Genomic DNA, 20299 nt, shown 5'->3' on the forward strand with positions numbered 1-20299 from the left:
TCTCCCTCCATCTCTGCCTGGAGAAATCCTGCCACTCTCTCCAGGCCCAGCTCAAATACAACCTCTTTTGTTGCTCCTTCCCTGCTCTCTGGTCTCTGTCTGCAAACAGCTGGGATTGCTCATGAAGCAAGGAGACGGGGGACTGGTTAGTATCGGTAATGAAATGTGAGGGGAGTTGGGACCCTGAGGATGGGAGAGCTGGGGGGAGCTAGTGTGTGGGTTCTGAGCTTTGCCCTGAGGTTTAGCACCCGAATTTGTGCACTGGAGCTGAGGTTGTTACAGGGGCTGGAAACTTTGTAACCAGTTAAAAAAATGTAACACCAAGTCCTTGAGAGATCAGAGCGGCAGTTTCAACCACCTAGCAACATAATTGGGGGAGGGATTAGTGGCCGTTTTATTCCTCTGGGTGGGGCAGGAGGCAGACATAATGGTTGCTCAAAGGACAACTGCAAGTGTTCAGTAGGAAGGAGGACCCGTTTGTAACACCCACTGAGGGGTCTCTTGCAGTCTGGGGCTATTGGGGGCCATCAGTACTAGGGTACAGGAAGTGTTGGGGGCAATGGATGGGCAGGGAGCTGAAGCTGGAGGGAGGGCTCTCATTTTGATCTTTATGTTTTGCAGCTGAGTTTGTGTGCTTGGATTGAAGTTACCACAGGGCTCTAAACTAGATTAACCAATATCAAAGTCATTCCCAGGAGGCCCCAGAATGATTAAAACAGGAAATTCTAACCACCTAGCAACCTTGGGGAAGAGAGGCAACGGGGGAACTGGCTCCGCGCTAGACCACTGCACATGCACACTAAGTTGGAGGCGAGAGCATGGCGGGGGATGGTAATTCTCACTGAGGGCACTTTCTCCCCTGCAGGGCCTCCAAGAGGTTGTGGGAGGTCTGGACCACTTCAATATCTTGAAGATTCCTTTCTAATTTTTAAATGAATGAAAACAAAAATGGAGTTACAAAAACGATGATATATTTTAAATGCTTACCTCTTTTTTAAATTGCCCTGAGGCAAAACCACAATACAAAATATAAGTCTAGGGAGGTCCAGAAATCTGCATTTTTAAAAAATGCCCCATATGATTCTGATGCACACCAACATTTGAGAAGCATGCCCTGAATTCTATCAGAAGAAAGCAGTCCAAAGTGGTAGACTTCTGTTGAGATGCCAGGGAAATATATTGTCTCACCTCAGCATGGAATGTGCATGTCATGGCAATTTGTATTGCTTTCCCATCATAGGGAAACAGAGCTAGTCTTATGCCCAGATGAACTAAGCAGCTACTAGTTAATGGGAAGGATGCCAAAATATCCCCCTCCTCAATATACAACTCCAACCAGCCTGCCAGTGGGCCCAAGACTCCTGGAAGTAGCTTTCCTCCTTAAAGGCTCTGCTCTGCTGTGTCTGTGCCTGTCACTCTTCCTTTGCATTATGTTTTAAAGCTTTCCAATTTGCTAGAGCAAGATGGTTGCTGGCAGGAGATCTGAGAGAGTGCATAAGAATTTATCAAAAGCTGGTAGGAAATTGGCCTTGTAGTTTGATTGCAAGAAAAATAACCTTGAGCTCGGATTTGCTGAGGAATGTGAAATTGAACAGACATGTTCACTTGACCTAGCTGTGGCCATGTGTTCAGGATCTGAGCAAGTCAACAACATTTGAGGGTATGATCTACAGTCACAGTACATTACACTGGCACTGCAAAAGCAGCTAAATAGAAGCTCTCGCCTGCTCTACAGGAGCTGACGTTATCAAAGGCAATGCAGGACACAAACATGATTAGAACATATATGTAAGGCTATGTGTCATTAAGGTCACATTATGGTAGCACAAAAGTCCTGAAAATTTTGGAAACTTGGAATAGGAAGAACCACAAGCTATGCTTGTATAGGTTATGTCTTACACAAAAGCACCCAGGCAGGGGCTGATGATCTTGGAGAATGTTCAAAAGTCATAGTTGGGTAGAGAGGGTGGGGCAGAGTGTGGGAAAGGGCATCATCACCAAACAGTGAACATTTTAAAAAGTCAATGTGTGATTTGTCTATCATATAAGGTGAAAGGCTAGCTCCATACGGATGAATGAAAATCTCTTGGGCATCATACATTCAGTGAAGTTTTAGACAACTATGACTACAAAAACCACATCCGTAATCTTACGATTCAAAGTAGATCAAGGGTTGAAAAGAAAACAGATTTCCACATTCCAAATTATAATGTTGTCCATATTATGCACTGCTAAAATCCCAACACCTCTTACCTAGCAGGCAGTCAATATATACTGTTTGAATGAAAGAACGTCTGAATGAATAAGTATCTTATTCATCACTTTACAGCTCACACTCTTTAACCAGTCCTGCCAGGTGGTCTGTTACTTCCCAGTCTTCAGGATTCAGGTGCTACCTCTGTATTCGAATTGTGTTCTGTGTAGTATTCACACCACCATTAGAGGACAGTCATTTTGCTATACCCAGCATCTAGCAGAGTACCTGCAATATAGTAGTTTTTCAATACAAAAATCAAAAAATGAATGGTGAGGGCTTCCCTGGTGGTGCAGTGGTTAAGAATCTGCCTGCCAATGCAGGGGACACGGGTTCGAGCCCTGGTCCAGGAAGATCCCACATGCCGCAGAGCAACAAAGCCCATGCACCACAACTACTGAGCCTGCACTCTAGAGCCCGTGAGCCACAATTACTGAGCCCATGCACCACAACTACTGAAGCCCACACACCTAGAGCCCGTGCTCCACAACAAGAGAAGACACTGCAATGAGAAGCCCGTGCACCGCAATGAAGAGTAGCCTCTGCTTGCCACAACTAGAGAAAGCCCGCGTGCAGCAAGGAAGACCCAACACAGCCAAAAATAAATTAATTTTAAAAAATGAATGGTGGGAGTGTAAATTGGTGCAGCTACTATGGAGAACAGTATGGAAGCTCCTTAAAAAATAAAAATAGAGTTACTATATGATCCAGCAATCCCACTCCTGGGTATATATCCAGAAAAGACAAAAGCTCTAATTTGAAAAGATACATGCACCCTAATGTTCATAGCAGCACTCTTTACAATAGCCAAGACATGGAAGCAACCTAAATGTCCATCAACAGATGAGTGGAAAAAGAAGATGTGGTATATATAAATAATGGAATATTACTCAGCCATAAAAAAGAATGAAATAATGCCATTGGCAGCAACATGGATGGACCTAGAGATAATCATACTAAGTGAAGTAAGTCAGACAGAGAAAGACAAATATTATATATCACTTATATGTGGAATCTAAAAATAGTACAAATTAACTTATTCACAAAAGAGAAACAGACTCATGGACATAGAAAACAAACTTACGGTTACCAAAGGGGAAGGGAGAAGAGGGGTATATTGGGAGTGTGGGATTAACAGAGGCACACTACTATATATAAAATAGAGGAACAAGAAGGACCTACTGTATAACACAGGGAGCTATATTCAATATCTTGTAATAAACTATAATGGAAAAGAATCAATAAAAGAATATAGACATATACATATATATATATATATGTATAACCAAATCACTTTGCTGTACACCTGAAATGAGCACAATATTGTAAATCAATTATACTTCAATAAAAGTAAAAATTTTTTAAATTTAAAAAATGAATGGATAGGTAGACAATGAATTGATACATGATAAATGAGTGGGAAAAGACTGTTGAGAGGATAATTTGCAATAACTTCTCTGTTAATTATTTACATAGTAAATCCCAATCTGAGGTCACCTGAGCACAAGGGGAATAAAATGGTATCACCTGGGGTTCTTGAGCTGTTTGTAAAATGTTTAGCCAAAATCATATCCTCACCTGATTTGAGTAAGTGCAATGAGTGGGCACTAGAAAGCCTCTTAAGCTAAAAAAGAAAACAAAATAAAACAACTATGGTTTACAACTTGGCCCATTGCATGTTTCTATTCTTTGTCAAAATCATTTAGAAAACTATTTTTTAAAGGACCTAACTGCTTATTGTTTAAAACACATACAAACAAACAAAAAGCTCACACAGGGATTTTAAAAAATTGAAAGCAGTGAGACCATTTCCAGATACCAGGACATCCAGCCCAATTTATTAGAAAATAGCTGAATATGCATAGGAGCTATATCATCATTCTCCCTTTTGAACTTGTCTAGAGATGACAAGAATCTAAAGACCCTGTGTTTAAAAATGTGACTCACTTCATTTTAAGAAATACTTATCAAATACCAACTTTATTTCAAGAGCTAGAGAAACATTCCACAGATGAAAGACTGGCTATTCTGAGCCATCAACGGGTAAAATGAAAATTCAAAGTTCGTTTCTGGTATTATAGGCTCAGAAATGTAGGAGAAGGGATCAACAGCTATATAGCTCTTACTATGTATCAGGCAGTAGCCCAGGCATTTTACATTGACTTCTACAACAAATCAGTGTGATAGAGATTTTCCTTTATTTTAACAGTTGAGAAAACCATGACTCAGATTTTGATTGACTGCTCTGAGGTCACACAACTGATAAATAGCAGAGCAGTACTTCAAGCCCTGTTTTGTTTGACTCCAAAACCCCTGCTCTTTCCACAATGGCAGGCTGCGTCTCACTATTTCACATTGCCCTTGCCTCCTATCTTCCTCTGCATTCCAAGTTGCCTACAACAACATTGTCTCCCAAGGCAGGATTTTAGGGCAGTGATATTTACTAGAGCCATAAGTGTGTCTTAGTTCAAGGTCTTATCAAGGGCATTCAGACCTTTTGCAGGCACACCCTCTAATCAATTCGTAGAGAAAAAAAATCTATGTATCTTACATATTCTTAGGTTGACATCTAGATTATTCATCATAAGTTTAAATAGTTGCAAAGGATGTAATTTCTGGAATATGGTAAATATTGACATTTAAAATAAAACTATCCAATTACTCATTTAAACGTATCCAATGGAATCTGAATACCATAGTGATTTGTTACTCATAACCATGTATTTAAAAAATAAATGGTTAAACTCTTCTTTCTTTATGGGCAGAGAGTTTACACCTTTCCTTGCTCTCCTTGCATTCTTATTTGCATTCCACATCCCCACAGGATTTTACCCTAACGTTATAATTTTTTTGTGTTTTTAAGTCTTTTTAAATTATTGATCACCTTATATTTCTTCATAACAAAAGTATAAATTGAATTTTAATTTTTTATTTTCTGTGGCCAGAAGGTAATAAATGTTGAAACATTTCTTCTGAATATCGTTATTATTCAATTATTAGCAGTACAAAACTGCTCAAAAGAACACAAATATAATACAAATTTTGATAAATAACAATTAGACATAAAAATACATTTTTACTGGAAATATATTTCTTAAAGATGTTAGTGGGGCTTTTCTTCCAGCTAGTTATTATAGCCACAGAATATTGAGTAATATTCAGGGACAAGATTCAGCATCAATTATATATTTAGTTTCCATTTTTATAAAAGCACGAAGAAAACTTTTTCATATCAATAAGCATATGTGAATGAACAGAGTTTTAGTATGCCATTGTCACTCAATTTCCTTGAACTCTGAGTTAATGTCAAAAAGTTATACAATGATTTTTCATAATAGTTTTAGGGAATTCCCTGGGGGTCCAGTGGTTAGGACTCTGCACTTTCACTACTGAGGGCCCAGGTTCAACCCCTGGTAAGGGAATTAAGATCCCACAAGCCGCATGGTGCAGCCAAAAAAGCTTAAAATAAAAAAAAATAATATTTTTAGGGACTTCCCTGGTGATCCAGTAGTTAAGACCCTGCACTCCCAATGCAGGGGGCCCGGGTTCCATCCGTGGTCAGGGAACTAGATCTCGCATACTGCAACTAAGAGTTCGCCTACTGCAACTAAAGATCCCGCATGCCACAAGGAAGATCCCACATGTGGCAATGAAGATCCCGTGCCACAGCTAAGACCCAGCACAGCCAAATTAATTAATTAATTAAAAATAAAAAAGATTGGTTCAACCTCATTAAAAATAATATTTTTAACAATCTGAAAACTTGCTTCAGTTCTCTTTAAACTTTATTGAAGGCAAGTAATTAGAAACCACATGACTTAGAAAAGGATTTTTACCCAAGATTACAGTCATTCAGCTTCTCAATTTCTGGAAAGTAATACTGTGGTAGGAACCTTCTGAGATGGCCCCCAATGATACCCACTTCCTGTTATTTGAATCCTATGCAGTCTTCTCCCCTTGAGTGTGGGCTAGACCTATGGACGCCTAACAAATATGGCAAAAGTGATGTCACTTGAGAGATTAGGTTATAACAATGGCTTTTCTCTCTCACATCCTCGGAGGGAAGTCTGCTGCCATTTTATGAGCTGGCTGATGGAGAGGCCCACTCCAGAAAGAACTGAGAAAGGTCTCTGGCCAATATGCCAGCAAGGGACTATGGTCCTCAGTCCAAAAGCCCACAAGAAACTGAATCCTGTCAACAACCACACAACCATGCGAGCGAGCTTGGGACAGAATACTCCCTCAGTTCACGCTTCTGATGAGACCCCACCTCTGGCTAACAACTGGATAATACCATTGTAAGAGATCTTGGGCCAGAGGCACACAACTTGCCACACCCAGATTCTTAACCCACAGAAACTGTAAGATAATAAATATTTGCTGTTTTAAGGTGCTAAATTTGGGGACAAAACCAAAAAGTCTTTGCTAAGACTTGCCAAATAATTATTAAATGTACCAGTTACTGTTTTACCTCGAGGCACTTTGTTTAACCCAACATACTAAACAAAGTTCATGGAATGAAAAATAGAAATTTTATTAATTTTAATACAGCGTAACCAGTAGAACATTCTTTATGAAATGCTTTTTTCTTATCACATTTTAAATATAATTTTACCAACATTTTGGAGCTTCAGATTTAGCAATTGATAAAAAATATCTGTCATATAGCCTAACTAGCAAAGGCAGTCATCATTTCCAAATCAACTGGCTAAATCATATTTCTTTTGTCTCAAAAAGGATGACTTGGGCTTCCCTGGTGGCTCAGTGATTAAGAATCCACCTGCCAATGCAGGGGACACGGGTTCAAGCCCTGGTCCAGGAAGATCCCACATGCCATGGAGCAACTAAGCCCGTGCACCACAACTACTCAGCCTGCACTCTAGAGCCCATGAGCCACAATTACTGAAGCCCACGTGCCTAGAGCCCGTGCTCTGCAACAAGAGAAGCCACCGCAATGAGAAGCCCCTGCACCACAATAAAGAGTAGCCCCCGCTCGCCGCAACTAGAGAAAGCCCATGTGCAGCAACGAAGACCCAACACAGCCAAAAATAAATAAATTAAATAAATTTATTTTTTAAAAAAGGATGACTTCATTTTTCAATTCAATAAGTATATCAATACTTATTCCTATGATGATCATTTCACTTGTAAATTCTAACACTAGGATGGACAAATTAAAAGATAGAAGATAGGTAGATAGGTGGATAGATAGATAGATAGATAGATGATAGATGGTAGCTAGAGCATGCAGGCTTCTTATGAGTTTGTCATCTGGATGAAATAAAGTGAGTTCAGTATTTCTTTTAGCGCTATCTTTTTGCTTTGCTTTCACAGAATTCTCTCTGAGTGATTTTTTTTTTATCTTTGGCAATGGCTGGAGAATGGAGAGGTGAGGTTGTTCAAACTGTCATCACTCCTGCCATCCCAGTATAAATTATCTCAAAACTCCAACGTCAGCCTGTTTCTAATGCCAAGCCTCACCCTTAGTTTTTTTTTTTAATAAATTTATTTATTTGTTTGTTTTTATTTTTGGCTGTGTTGGGTCTTCAATGCTGCACGTGGGCTTTCTCTAGTTGCAGTGAGCAGGGGCTACTCTTCATTGAGGTGCACGGGCTTCTCATTATTGTGGCTTCTCTTGTTGTGGAGCATGGGCTCTAGGCGCCCAGGCTTCAGTAGCTGTGGCTCGCGGGCTCTAGAGCACAGGCTTAGTAGTTGTGGCGCATGGGCTTAGTTGCTCCATGGCATGTGGAGTCTTCCTGGGCCAGGGATCGAACCTGTGTCCCCTGCATTGGCAGGAGGATTTTTAACCACTGCGCCACCAGGGAAGCCCCCCACCCTTAATTCTTAAATGGGCAAAATATATGAATCAACATTTCTCCAAATAAGATACACAAATGGCTGATGAGCACATGATAACATGCTCAATGTCATTCAGCATTAAGGAAATGTAAATCAAAACCAGAATGAGATACAACGTCATACCCACTAGCATGACTACAAAAAAAAAAAAACATGAACTGTGATGAGTCTTGGTGAGGATGTGAAAAAATCGGAACTCTTATACATTGCTGGTGGGAATGTAAAATGGTGCAGCCACTTTAAAAAATAGTGTGACAATTCCTCATAAAGTTAAAAGTAGGGTTAGTATATAACTAAGCAATTCCACTCCTAGGTATGTCCCCAAGAGAATTAAAAACATATATCCACACAAAAACTTGCACACAAATATTCATAGCAGCATTATTCATAATAGGAAAGTGGAAACAACCCAAATGACCATCAACTGATGAATAGATAAAAAAGATGTAGTATATTCATACAATGAAATATAATATTATTCAGCCATAGGAAAGAATGAAGTATTGACAGATGCTACAACATGGATGAACCTTGAAAACATGCTAAGAGAAAGAAACCACACACAAAGGACAAATATTATATAATTCATTTATATGAAATGTTCAAAATAGACAAATCCATAGAAACAGAAGTAGATTAGTGGTTGATAGGGGCTCTGGGGAGGGGAGGGAGTGCTGGGAATTGACTGCTAATGGATACAGGGTTTTTTAGGAGTGATGAAAATGTTCCAGAATAGATAGAGGTGATGGTTTCTCAACTCTGTAAATGTATTAAAAACTAGTAAATTGTATGCTTTAAAAGATGAGGACAGCAACATTGCTATCTGTGATATCTAAGAAACCACTGCCTAACATAAGGTCATGAAAATTATTCCTATGTATTCTTCTGAGAGTTTATTTTATGGTAACAGCTTTATTGAGATATAATCCAGATACCATAAAATTCATTTTTAAAAGTATACAATTCATGTTGTTTAAGGGTACAAACTTGCAACTAGTAGTAAGTCTTAGAGATCTAATGCACAAATATTTTTGATAACTGTATTGTAATATAATTTCTTTCTATGGTAATTCCATATATTTTGTTTTCATGTAGCCCAATTTATCTTTGAACTACTTGAAATTATTTAACTAACAGGAACACAAAAGAGAGGATGAGTGTTAGTGCTCTTTGTTATATATTCATTTTATATACTTAAAGTATAGTTACATGTGCATATAAAATTTATTACTCTAATAATTGCAGCAACTTTTCCAATTCTCAAGTAACTTTGGGAGGAATTTATAATTTTACAATGCCTTAATAAAAGATGTTTCAACATCTCAAAAAAATGGTAATATATTTGCTTCTTTATTAACTCATGAAATAACAAAATCTAGCATTGAGTCTAATAAGTACCTTAAATTCAACCTAGAGCTTCACTTTCCTTTTGAACTTGTTACTCACTTAACCCAAAGCCATTTAGTCCCTCTTAGAGAACATAGAGGTATCCCTGATTTATCCATTAAGAGCTGGCTAGCGGCTGTTCAGATACAGGCAATGGGCATTTCAGAAATCAACAGAATCCTCTACTTCAGTAGGGGAGGGCAGATTCCTTTGAGAATATGATGAAAGCCCAGAAAAATGCAAAACACCCAATATTTCACATACAATTTTTATAGATTTATTGACTCCATTAACTTCATCCATAGAACCAGGTATAAAAATCCCTATTCTGTGTGGTGCTGTTTTTGAACATGATCTGCTAATCCCTTAATATCATAGCTAAGCACTGCTACGTTGGAGAGCAAAGTGAAAGCCTTCATGGAATATCTGAAAGGCCAAGGAGCAAATTCTAGGTTTCACTGACTGAATGTTCACTCAAAAACCACCCCAAGACAAACACTGTAAGGCATAGCTCTCCTTTTTAAGATCTCATGTGCTAGTAAAGAAATATTTTTTCTCCCTTACACTGTGCACTTTTGACAGTGGAGACTATATTGTCTAACCATCTTATTTGGCATTGTTTTAAGTTAAAAATTTGTGGATATAAGTCACAAGTTAATGTGGCCTCTGAAACAAAGCTCTTACTGCTGTATACATATGATGGGGCCCAAGAACTTTTTTTTAGAACATTTGAAAGTAAATTACCAATATCACATATTTCACTCAAATATTGTCATATATATTCAACTACATTATCACAGTACCATATCTCCGTCAAGAAATTTAACATTGATACACTATAATTATAATTTGGAGTCCATATTTAAATTTCCCTTGTTGTCTTTTCAAACGTGTCATTTACAGATGATAAACTGCAAGAACATTGAAGATGTGTCACTATGCACACACAGAGCCACTAGCAAAGAGTGAGAGACTTACTGATTCAAGGCATTTAATGAAATCCCTGTGCAATCATTATCTGACTACGAGGTTAACTAAACAGAGACTTCAATGGCTGCACATGACAAAGAATACAGATTTTAAAGAATCAGTCAAGGATAGTCACTAAACAAACACTAAAAACCAAACTCTAGAAGAAGGGGATCAGATTTCCAGAGTAATCATATTAAATTGTTTAAAATGTCTAGTTTCAGCAAAAAACTACAAAACACACACACACACACACACACACACACACATACAAAGAAAGTATGGTCTGTACACAGGAAAAAAAGATGTCATAGAAACAGTCCTTGAGGAAGCCCAGATGTTGGCTTTGGTAAAGACTGAACCAGCTATTTTAAATATCTTCAAATAACTAAAGGAAAACATCTAAAGAATTAAAGGAAAGTATGAGAATGATGTCTCACCAAATAGAGAATATTAATAAAGTGACAGAAATTATTTTTAAAAAGAATCAAATTGAATTTCTGGATTTGAAAAGTGCTGTAACAGAATGAAAAATTCACTAGAAGGGCTTAAAAGCAGATTTGAGCTGGCAGAAAGGATTAGCAAACTTGAAGATAATTCAATTACCATTGTCTAGACTGAGGATCAGAAAGAAAAACAGGATGAATAAAAATGAACAGAGCTTAAGAGACCTGTGAGACACCATTAAATGGCCAACATACACATAATGGGAGTCTCAGAAGTACAAAAGAGAAAAAAAGAACAGAAAGGATATTTGAAGAAATAATGAGTAAAAACTTCTTAAAAATAGTCTACACATCCAAGAGCTCAAATATTTCCTAGTAGGATAAACACAAAAAAATCCACTTCTTAGTCAACCTCTCAAAGTCAAAGACAAAGAAAAAATCTTGAAAGCAGGAAAATTAAAAGATAACTGATTTCCCATCAGAAACAATGGGCACTAGAAGTCAGTGTGATGACATATACAAAATGTTTAAAGCAAAAGACTGACAACCAAGAATTCTATATCCAGCAAAAATATCCTTAAATGAGGGAAAAATAGACATTTCAAGTACACAAAGACTGAGAGAATTAACGGCCAGAAGACCGGTCCTACAAGAAATGCTAAAAAGAGTTCTTCAGACTGAAATGAAAGAACACTAGAGAGTAGGAAGAAAGAAAGAAAGAAAGAAAGAAAGAAAGAAAGAAAGAAAGAAAGAAAGGAAGAAAGCAAGCACCAGAAAAGGTAATTGCATAGATAAATATAAAATACAACACAAATCTTATTTGGGGGGAACTTTTTTTTCTCTCTAACTTGAAAGATAACTGCATAATTCAATAATTATATGAGTGTTTTGATGGGGTTATAATGTATAAAATATAAAGGAACAGTTTGTATATCAGTAATAGCACAAAGGAGGAGGGAAGGAATGGAGCTATATGGTAGCAAAGTTTTTACATATGATTGGAATCAGGTTGGTATTAATCCAAAGTAGATTGTATTTTAAGATGTTAATTGTAATCCCTGGGCCAAGCACTAAGAAGATAACTTTTAATATAGTAAATGAAACAAGAGAATTAAAAGGTATATTAGAAAATATCTATTTAACACATAAGAAGTCAATAATGGAGGAATAGAGGAACAAAAAATACATGCAACATATAGAAAATGGCAAAATGGCAGATGTAAATCCTACTTTATCAGTAATTACTTTAAATGTAACTAGATTAAGCAAAGCAGTTAAAAGGCAGAGATTGCCAGACTCTGTATAAGAAACACACATGTTCCAACTATATGCTGTCTACAGGAGACACATTTTAGATTCAAAGATACAAATAGAATGTAAGAAAGAGTGGGAAAAGATATATGATGCAAACAGTAACCAAAAGAGAGCTAAGTGGCTATAATAATTATCAGACAAAATAGAATTTAAGACAAAATTTGTTACTAGAGAAAACAAAGGACATTTTATAACTATAAAAAGGTGAATCTATCATGAAGATTTAACAATTATTAACACATTTCCACCTATCTACAGAGCTGAAAAATACATGAAGCAAAAACTGACAGAACTGAAGGGAGAAATAGAAATTTAACAATAACAGTTGAAGATTTTATTACCCCACTTTCAGTAACGGACAGAACTAGATAAATGACCAAAAAGGAAATAGAATACTTGGACAACACTATAAGCCAACTAGACCTAATGGACATCTATCTATAGAACATGCCATACAACAACAGCAGAATATATGTTCTTCTGAACTGCACATGGAATATTCTCCAAGATAGATTATATGTTAGCTCATAAAATAAGCCTCCCTAAATTTTTAAAGGATTGAAATAATAAAAAGTATGTTCTGCAAACATACTTGGGAATATAATGAAATTAAATTAGATATCAAAAACAAAATAAAATTTCAGAAGTTCACACATAAATGGATAGTAGAGAAGACACTGCAAAATAACTAGTTCAAAGAAGAAATCACAAGGGAAGTTAGAAAATACTTTGAGATGAATGAAAGGGAGAGTACAGTATATGCCAAGTTTCCTCAGAAACATTTATAATTGTAAATCTTATGTTAAAAAGGAAATAAGATTTCAAATCAATAACTTAAATTTCCACCTTTATGAAACTAGAAAAAGAATAGCAAACTAAATTCAAAGCAAGCAGAAAGAAAAAACATAGTAAATTGTTTATTAATAAAACATTTATAGATTTAGCTCTCCATATTTAAGTCATGACTCATTTTGAGTTAACTTTTGTATTTGTGTGAAGTAAAGATCAAGGTTCTTTTTTCTTTTCTTCTTGTGGAAGTCCAACTATTCCAAAACAATTTGTCGAAAAGAAAAGATTACCCTTTCCAAGTTGAATTGCCTTGACACCTTTCTTGAAAGTCAATTGCATATGTGCATATGCATGCATTTATTTCTGGACTGTCTTGTTTTGTTCAATTGATCTTCAATGCCAATTTGTTCTTTTTCAAAATTAACTATTTTACATCTTTTGTATTTATATATAAATTTGAGAAGCAGCTTGTCAATTTCTTCAAAAATGCCAACTGAGATTTGACTGAAATTGTATTGAATCTCTAAATCAATTTGGAAAGAATTGCCATCCTAACTATATTTAGTCTTCCAATTCATGAATATGCTGTATCTCTATATTTATTTGTCTTCTTTAATTTATCTCAGTAATCTTTCACAGTTTTCAGTGTTAAAAAACATGTATATTTTTGTCATACTTATTCCTAAGGATTTTACATTTTAAATGAAACTGTTTTTAAATTAATATTTCCTCATTGTTTATTGCTGCTATATAGAATACAACTGATTTGTATCTGGTTCTGTTTGATAGATTTTTTTCTCCTCATTATGTATCATATTTTCCTGCTTCTTGGCATTTTAGATAAATTTTTATTGGATACCAGACATTGTGAATTTTACCTTATTGGGTGCTAGCTATTTTTGTATTGTTTTAAATATTCTTGAGCTTTATTCTGGAAATAGTTTGATCCCACTGAGTCTTGCTTTTAAGCTTTATTTGGCAGGACTAAATACACCTTTAGTCTAGGGCAGTTCTGTACAATAAAAATTTTATGCAAGTCCCAAATATGTGCCACATATGTTACATTTTCTAGTAGCCACATTAAAATATAGTGAAGAGAAACTGGTAAAATTAATTTTAATTATATATAAATACATTACATGTATAATATATTATATTGATACCCAAACCAGAAAAAGCAGTACAGAAAATTAAAAATTATAGACCAATATCTTTTATGAACATAGACATGGAAATCCTCAACAAAGCATTAGCATATTGAATCCAGCAATGTATAAAAAGAACACACCATAATCAAATGGGATTTATCCCAGGAATGCAAAGAAATCTGTTATATTAATAGTCAAAAGAAGAAAAACCCTATGATCATATCAATTGATGCAGAAAAAGTGTTTGACAAACTTCAACATACATTTATGATTTTTTTTAAAAGATGTCTTGGCAAACTTGGAATAGAATGTAACTTGCACAACCTGAGCCACAGAACCTACAGCTGACTAAATGGTGAAAGATTGAAGACTTTCTAAGATCAGTTAAAAATGTATATCTGCTTTCAGTACTTCTATTCCACATTGTACTGGAGATCCTAGACAATGCAATAAGGGAAGGAAAAACATTAAAGCCATACAGATTGGAAAGGAAGAATAAAACTATCTCATGATTCTGTATAAAGAAAACCCTAAAAAATCTATTAAAAACTTGATAGAATAAAAAAATGAATTTAGCAAGGCCACAGACTACAAGGTCAATACACAAAAATCAACCATATACTAACAATAAACAATTGGAAATAAATTTTAAAAGACAGTACCATTGTAAATTGTTGCAAAGGAAATGTAATACTTAGGTATATGCTTAACAAATCATTATAGGACTTACACAGTAAAAACTGCAAAACATGGATGAAAGAAATGACATACTCTGTTCATGGATTGGAAGACTCAGCAGAATAAATATGCTTTCACTCAGCATAAGGTTTTCAAGGTTCATCCATGTTGTGGTATGTATCAATACTTCATTCCTTTTAAAGGCTGCATAATAATAATAATGTACCACATTTTGTTTACCCTTTTATCAGTTGATGAATATTTGGGTTGTTTTTACTCTTCAGCTATTATGAATAATGCTGCTGAACATTTGTGTACAAGTCTTTGTGTAGAATGTGTTTTCATTTCTCTTGGGTATGTAGCAAGGAGTGAAATTGCTGGGTCATATGGTAACTCTATGTTTAACCATTTGAGGAATTGCCATATTATTTTCCAAAGTAGCTGCACCATTTCACATTCTCACCAGCAGTGTGTGGATCTACAGATCCTCACCTACACTGGTTATTATTTGTCTTTTTTAAATTATTATATCTATCCTAGCAGGTATAAAATGGTATCTCATTGTGGTTTTGATTTGAGTATACCTAATGACCAATGATGTTGGGCATCTTTTCATGTGCTTTTTGGTCATTTGTATGTCTTCTTTCTGGAAATGTCTATTCAAGTGCTTTGCCCATTTTTAAATTGGTTTATTTGTATTTTTATTGTTGAATTATAATTGTTTTTTATAAAGGCACAAGTCCCTTATCAGACATATGATATTTAATTACTTTCTCTTATTCTGTGGGTTTTCTCTTCGTTTTCTTCATGGTGTCCTTTGAACTACAAAGTTTTTAACTTTAAGTCCAATTTGACAATTTTTTTCCCTTTGTTCCTTGGCTTTTGGTGTCATCTCTAAGAAACCATTGTTTTACCCAAGGTCATGAGGATTTACTCCTAAACTTTCTTCTTAAAGTTTTATAGTTTTTATCTATTAAATTTAGTTCTATGATTCATTTTGAGTTGAATTTTGTATGTGGTATGAGGTAGGAGTCCAACTTCATTCTTTTGAATGTGGATGGACAGTAGTCCCAGCATGCCCAGCTGATTGTCAAAGGCGCAAAAGCAACTCAGTGGAAGAACAATAGCCTTTTCAGCAAATGGCAAATGGATACCCACAGGCAAAACAAACAAACAAACAAAAAACCCTCAATGTAAACTTCACCCCTTAAGCAAAAATGAGCTCAAAGTTGATCATAGAGCTAAATGCAAATCTTACAACTATAAAACTTGTAGAGGAAAACATAAGAGAAATCTTCATGACCTCGGGTTAGGTAAAGAGTTCTTAGACATAATACCAAAAGCATAATCCATTAAAAATTTGATAAATTTGATTTCATTGAAATTAAAACACTTTGTTCTATGAAAGACACCATTAAGTAAATGAAAAGATAACACGCAAACTGAGAGAACACATTTGCAATTTACATTCCTGACAAAGAGCTAGTATCCAGAATATATTTTAAAACTATCTAAATCCACCTGTAAGCAAGCAAAGTACCTAGTAAAAATGGGCAAAGGATCTAAACAGACACCTCACCACAGAGGATATCTATATAGCACATAAGCATATGAAAAGATGCTCAACTTCATTCCAATTTGGGAAATACAAATTAAAACCATAATGAGATACCACTACTTAATCTGTTAGAATAGTTAAACTTTAAAAAACTTGACAAATGCTAAGAAGGATACAGAGCAAGTGGTGAGAATGAAACATGGTACAGCCACTCTGGAAAACAGTTTGGCAGTTTATTATAAAGTTAAATGTACACTTACTTCATGATCCAGCAATATCACTCCTAGATATTTAAGCCAGGGGAATTAAACTTATGTTCACAGAAAGACCTGTACATGAATGTTCACAGCAGCTTTATTCACAATTATTAAAAACTGGAAACAACCCAAATGTTCTTTAATGGGTGAATGAATAAGCAAACTGTGGTACATCCACACAACAAGAAACTACTCAGCGATAAAAGGCAATAGATTATCGATACATACAAAACCAGATGAATCTCAAAGATATTAATGCTGAGTGAAATAAGCCAGTCCCAGAAGGTTACCTACTGTATGATTCCATTTATATGACATTTTGGAAAAAGTAAACTAAAAGAATGGAGAATGGAGCAGTGGTTGCCAGGGGGGTTCGAGAGAGTCTGATTACAAAGGGGCAACATTAGGTAATTTGGGGGGTTGATGGAACTGTTGTGTATCCTGATTGTGGTGGTGATTACATTAGTCCTTCCAGGTCTTAAAACTCCTAGAAATGTATGCCTGTGTGTGTGTGTGTGTGTGTCTTAATTAGGACAGTGCTTATACAGATATATACACTCATCAAAACTCATTGAACACTTAAAATAGATTAATTTTACTGTGTAAATCATACCTCAATAATGTTGATTTTTTAAAAAAACATAAAGTCTCTCCACACCAATCCTACTCCTTAAAAATAACTACAATTTAGTGTGTACCTGTCTAGAATATGTAAGCATGTAATATAAAGGGGTTTTCAGTTGGATAAAGGGTATCATTTTACACAATATATATTGCTCTTTATGTTGCTTTTTTCACTTAGAGGTCTTATAAATATATGGATAAATGCATATATACGATATGTTTTTCTACATATAAAATGTTGATAGAGCTACTATATTTTTAATAGTTTGATTATAAGCCATTTTGTGGATGTGACATCATTTATTTAAGCAGTCTCCCACTGTTGGATATTTAGGTTGTTGCCAGTTGTTTTGCTCTTACAAGCTGCAGTGCTAGCGAACAGCCCTGCGTATACATCTTTTTGCAAGTATATCGATAAGATAAATTTCTAATTGTAGGATTACTGGGTCGTAAGGTAAGTGTAATTTGAATTTTTATAGCTACTGACAGATTGCCCTCTGTAGAAGCAAGTAGAACTTTGAGAATGAGTCGGGTGCATTTTGCATTTTCCCATCCCAAATCACTGAACTTCTCTCTTTCATAGGATCATGCCGATATTGAGTGGAAGTTTGCAAGGACAAAGCTCTGGATGAGTTACTTCGATGAAGGTGGCACCTTGCCACCTCCTTTCAACATCATCCCCAGCCCCAAGTCATTTCTATACCTTGGTAACTGGTTCAACAACACCTTCTGCCCCCAAAGAGACCCTGATGGTAGACGGAGAAGGCACAACTTGAGAAGCTTCACAGTAAGGCTTTTAAAAATTATGTTTCTTTGTAAACACAAATGTTTTCTCCTTTCCCTCCTTTGTAACATTCCCTATCTTGAACATCTTAAAACTACTCCAACCTACAGATGCTTTGGGGGGTTGTCAGGCAGTTGCTCCTGTGTCATGTCCCAGTCCTAATGTTTAGAAATATATTCGAGTGTACGGGCTGCTGGGAGACTGCTCATGTAACCTCTCTGTCCATTTTCAATGGCAGGAACGTCATGCTGACAGCCTGATACAGAATCAACATTACCAGGTAAAGCTTCTTCATAGGGACTAAGCACAATAGTTCTTGGTCAGTTCTGTGAACTTGGACAAATCACTTTCCCTCACTGATCCTCAGTTTCCTCGTCTGTAAAATAAGGATGATAAAACTTAAATTGTAGTTGTGAGAACTGAGTGGCGAGTATGTATGTATGGTTGTGTGTGTGTGTGTGTGTGTGTGTGTGTGTCCTGGCACAGTGCCTGACACATTGCATTAAGTGGTAGCTATCATCATCACCATTACTAACACAAAGCAGGGTGACCATGTGTATACCATTCCCAGAGGCTAAGTTAAAAGAGGCCATCCCTGTAAAGGGGAAGTATAGATTGCCTCTAAGAAAAGTATCTTGATTATGTAATTAGTGGACATTGAAATCATCAGACTCTGTGACACTGAAGAATGACTTTCTCAACTTTATAAAAGGAAGAAAACCTCTCATCTTACTAGGAAGGTTCAAGTTTAATCTAGCCTGAAGGGAAAGGATATTGACTGTGACCATTCAAGGATTATTCTGCTCTCATTATTCCATGAATGTGTATCCGTGTTTACCTTATGCTTGGGTGGAAAATTTTCCTTTCGGGTAAATTTGATCTCACTGGCCCACTCTGCCACCAAATTTGGACACATAATAAATTCTTCATTTAGCCAATGGACTTAACTGGGGGGTTTTGTAGAAAATGCCTGGATCCTGTGAGGATTTTCCAATGCAAAGACAGTCTAAGCGTATTTTATTTCCTGTGTATGTTTCTTATTTTACTGAGAGTCCAAGAAGGAAACTGAATGCTTCTTCATGTTTTTGTTTACATTCCAGGAAGTTATCAGGAATTTAGTCAAAAGATATGTGGCAGCTATGATAAGAAATTCCAAAACAAATGAGGGACTAACAGAAGAAAATTTTAAGGTAATTTGATCATAAAGTGGTTTAATTCTTCATTCACATTTCTTAAGCATCATTCAATCTTCACAGTGTTTGAGGTTTCTGGTGATGGAATTTCAACAGCCTATGATACAGCAAAACCAGCTACGATTCTTATTCTCTCTCTTAGAATAGTCTGTCATCCAGTAGATGGATAGATTTTTACCAATGTCTGTCATACCACAATCAGCTTTATGAATAATAAAAATATGCATTCTTTTAATATTCTGGGTTTTTCTCAGTATGGGAATTAAGTGCTTTAAATGATATGGCATGGGTGTGTGATGAGAAGAAAGATAGCGAAGGGGAGATGCCTAGAGATTTAAAGGCCTTCTTTAAATAAGATAAAGACAAAAAGTCTATTATTAAATCTAACATTTATGAAACCCTACCATTACACATTTTTGGCTGTCACATTGGGATGCTATTGGCATCTAGTGAGTAGAGACCAGGGTTGTTGCTAAAAATCCTACAATGCACAGCACAGCTCCCAACAGCAAAGAATTACCACACTCAACATGTCAATTGGTTGAGAAACCCTATCCTAGAACACATATATGTTTTCTAAGGAACATAAGAAGGCTGTTATCCTAATCCATAGACATAACTCATCGGTTGAGGGCCTGCTATACGCCAAGCACTCTGCTAGGTGCTGGGGCACAGTCATGAGCAAGATATAACCAGCCCCTACTCTCTCGTGGAGTCACACACAATAATAATAGAGGCGAATGACTGAGTATTCTAACAGGATCAACACAGGGTGCTGTAGAGACATAGAAATGGGGGGACACCCAACTGGGACTTGGGGATTTGAGGCAGGCTTTCCAGAGGAAGCCATGTTTAAGCTGAGGTTTGAAGGAGGAGCCAGATAAAGGAGAGTTGGGGAGAAGAATGTTCCAGACAGAGAAAACAGCACATGCAAAGGCCCAGAGGCAAGAGAGAATATGTCCATACAGGTGGACAGTAAAAAGCCTGGGGAAAGAGCAGGAAGGAATGAAATGGGAGAGATCGACATGTACTAGACCTTG

At 36.2% G+C, this 20299-nt stretch overlaps 1 protein-coding gene across 1 annotated transcript in view; it reads left to right on the forward strand.

Moving 5' to 3' along the window:
- The window catches only part of TRPC5 (transient receptor potential cation channel subfamily C member 5), a 132417-nt gene that overhangs the window by 110815 nt on the left and 1303 nt on the right, over positions 1 to 20299 (forward strand). Inside the window, exons 7-9 of the mRNA XM_060086790.1 lie at positions 17866 to 18069; positions 18305 to 18346; positions 19167 to 19256. Coding sequence (XP_059942773.1) covers positions 17866 to 18069; positions 18305 to 18346; positions 19167 to 19256 — 336 coding nt within the window. The remainder of the gene's footprint in view (positions 1 to 17865; positions 18070 to 18304; positions 18347 to 19166; positions 19257 to 20299) is intronic.

This window comes from Mesoplodon densirostris, chromosome X (assembly GCF_025265405.1).
Source record: "Mesoplodon densirostris isolate mMesDen1 chromosome X, mMesDen1 primary haplotype, whole genome shotgun sequence".
In the NCBI taxonomy this organism is placed as follows: domain Eukaryota; kingdom Metazoa; phylum Chordata; class Mammalia; order Artiodactyla; family Ziphiidae; genus Mesoplodon; species Mesoplodon densirostris.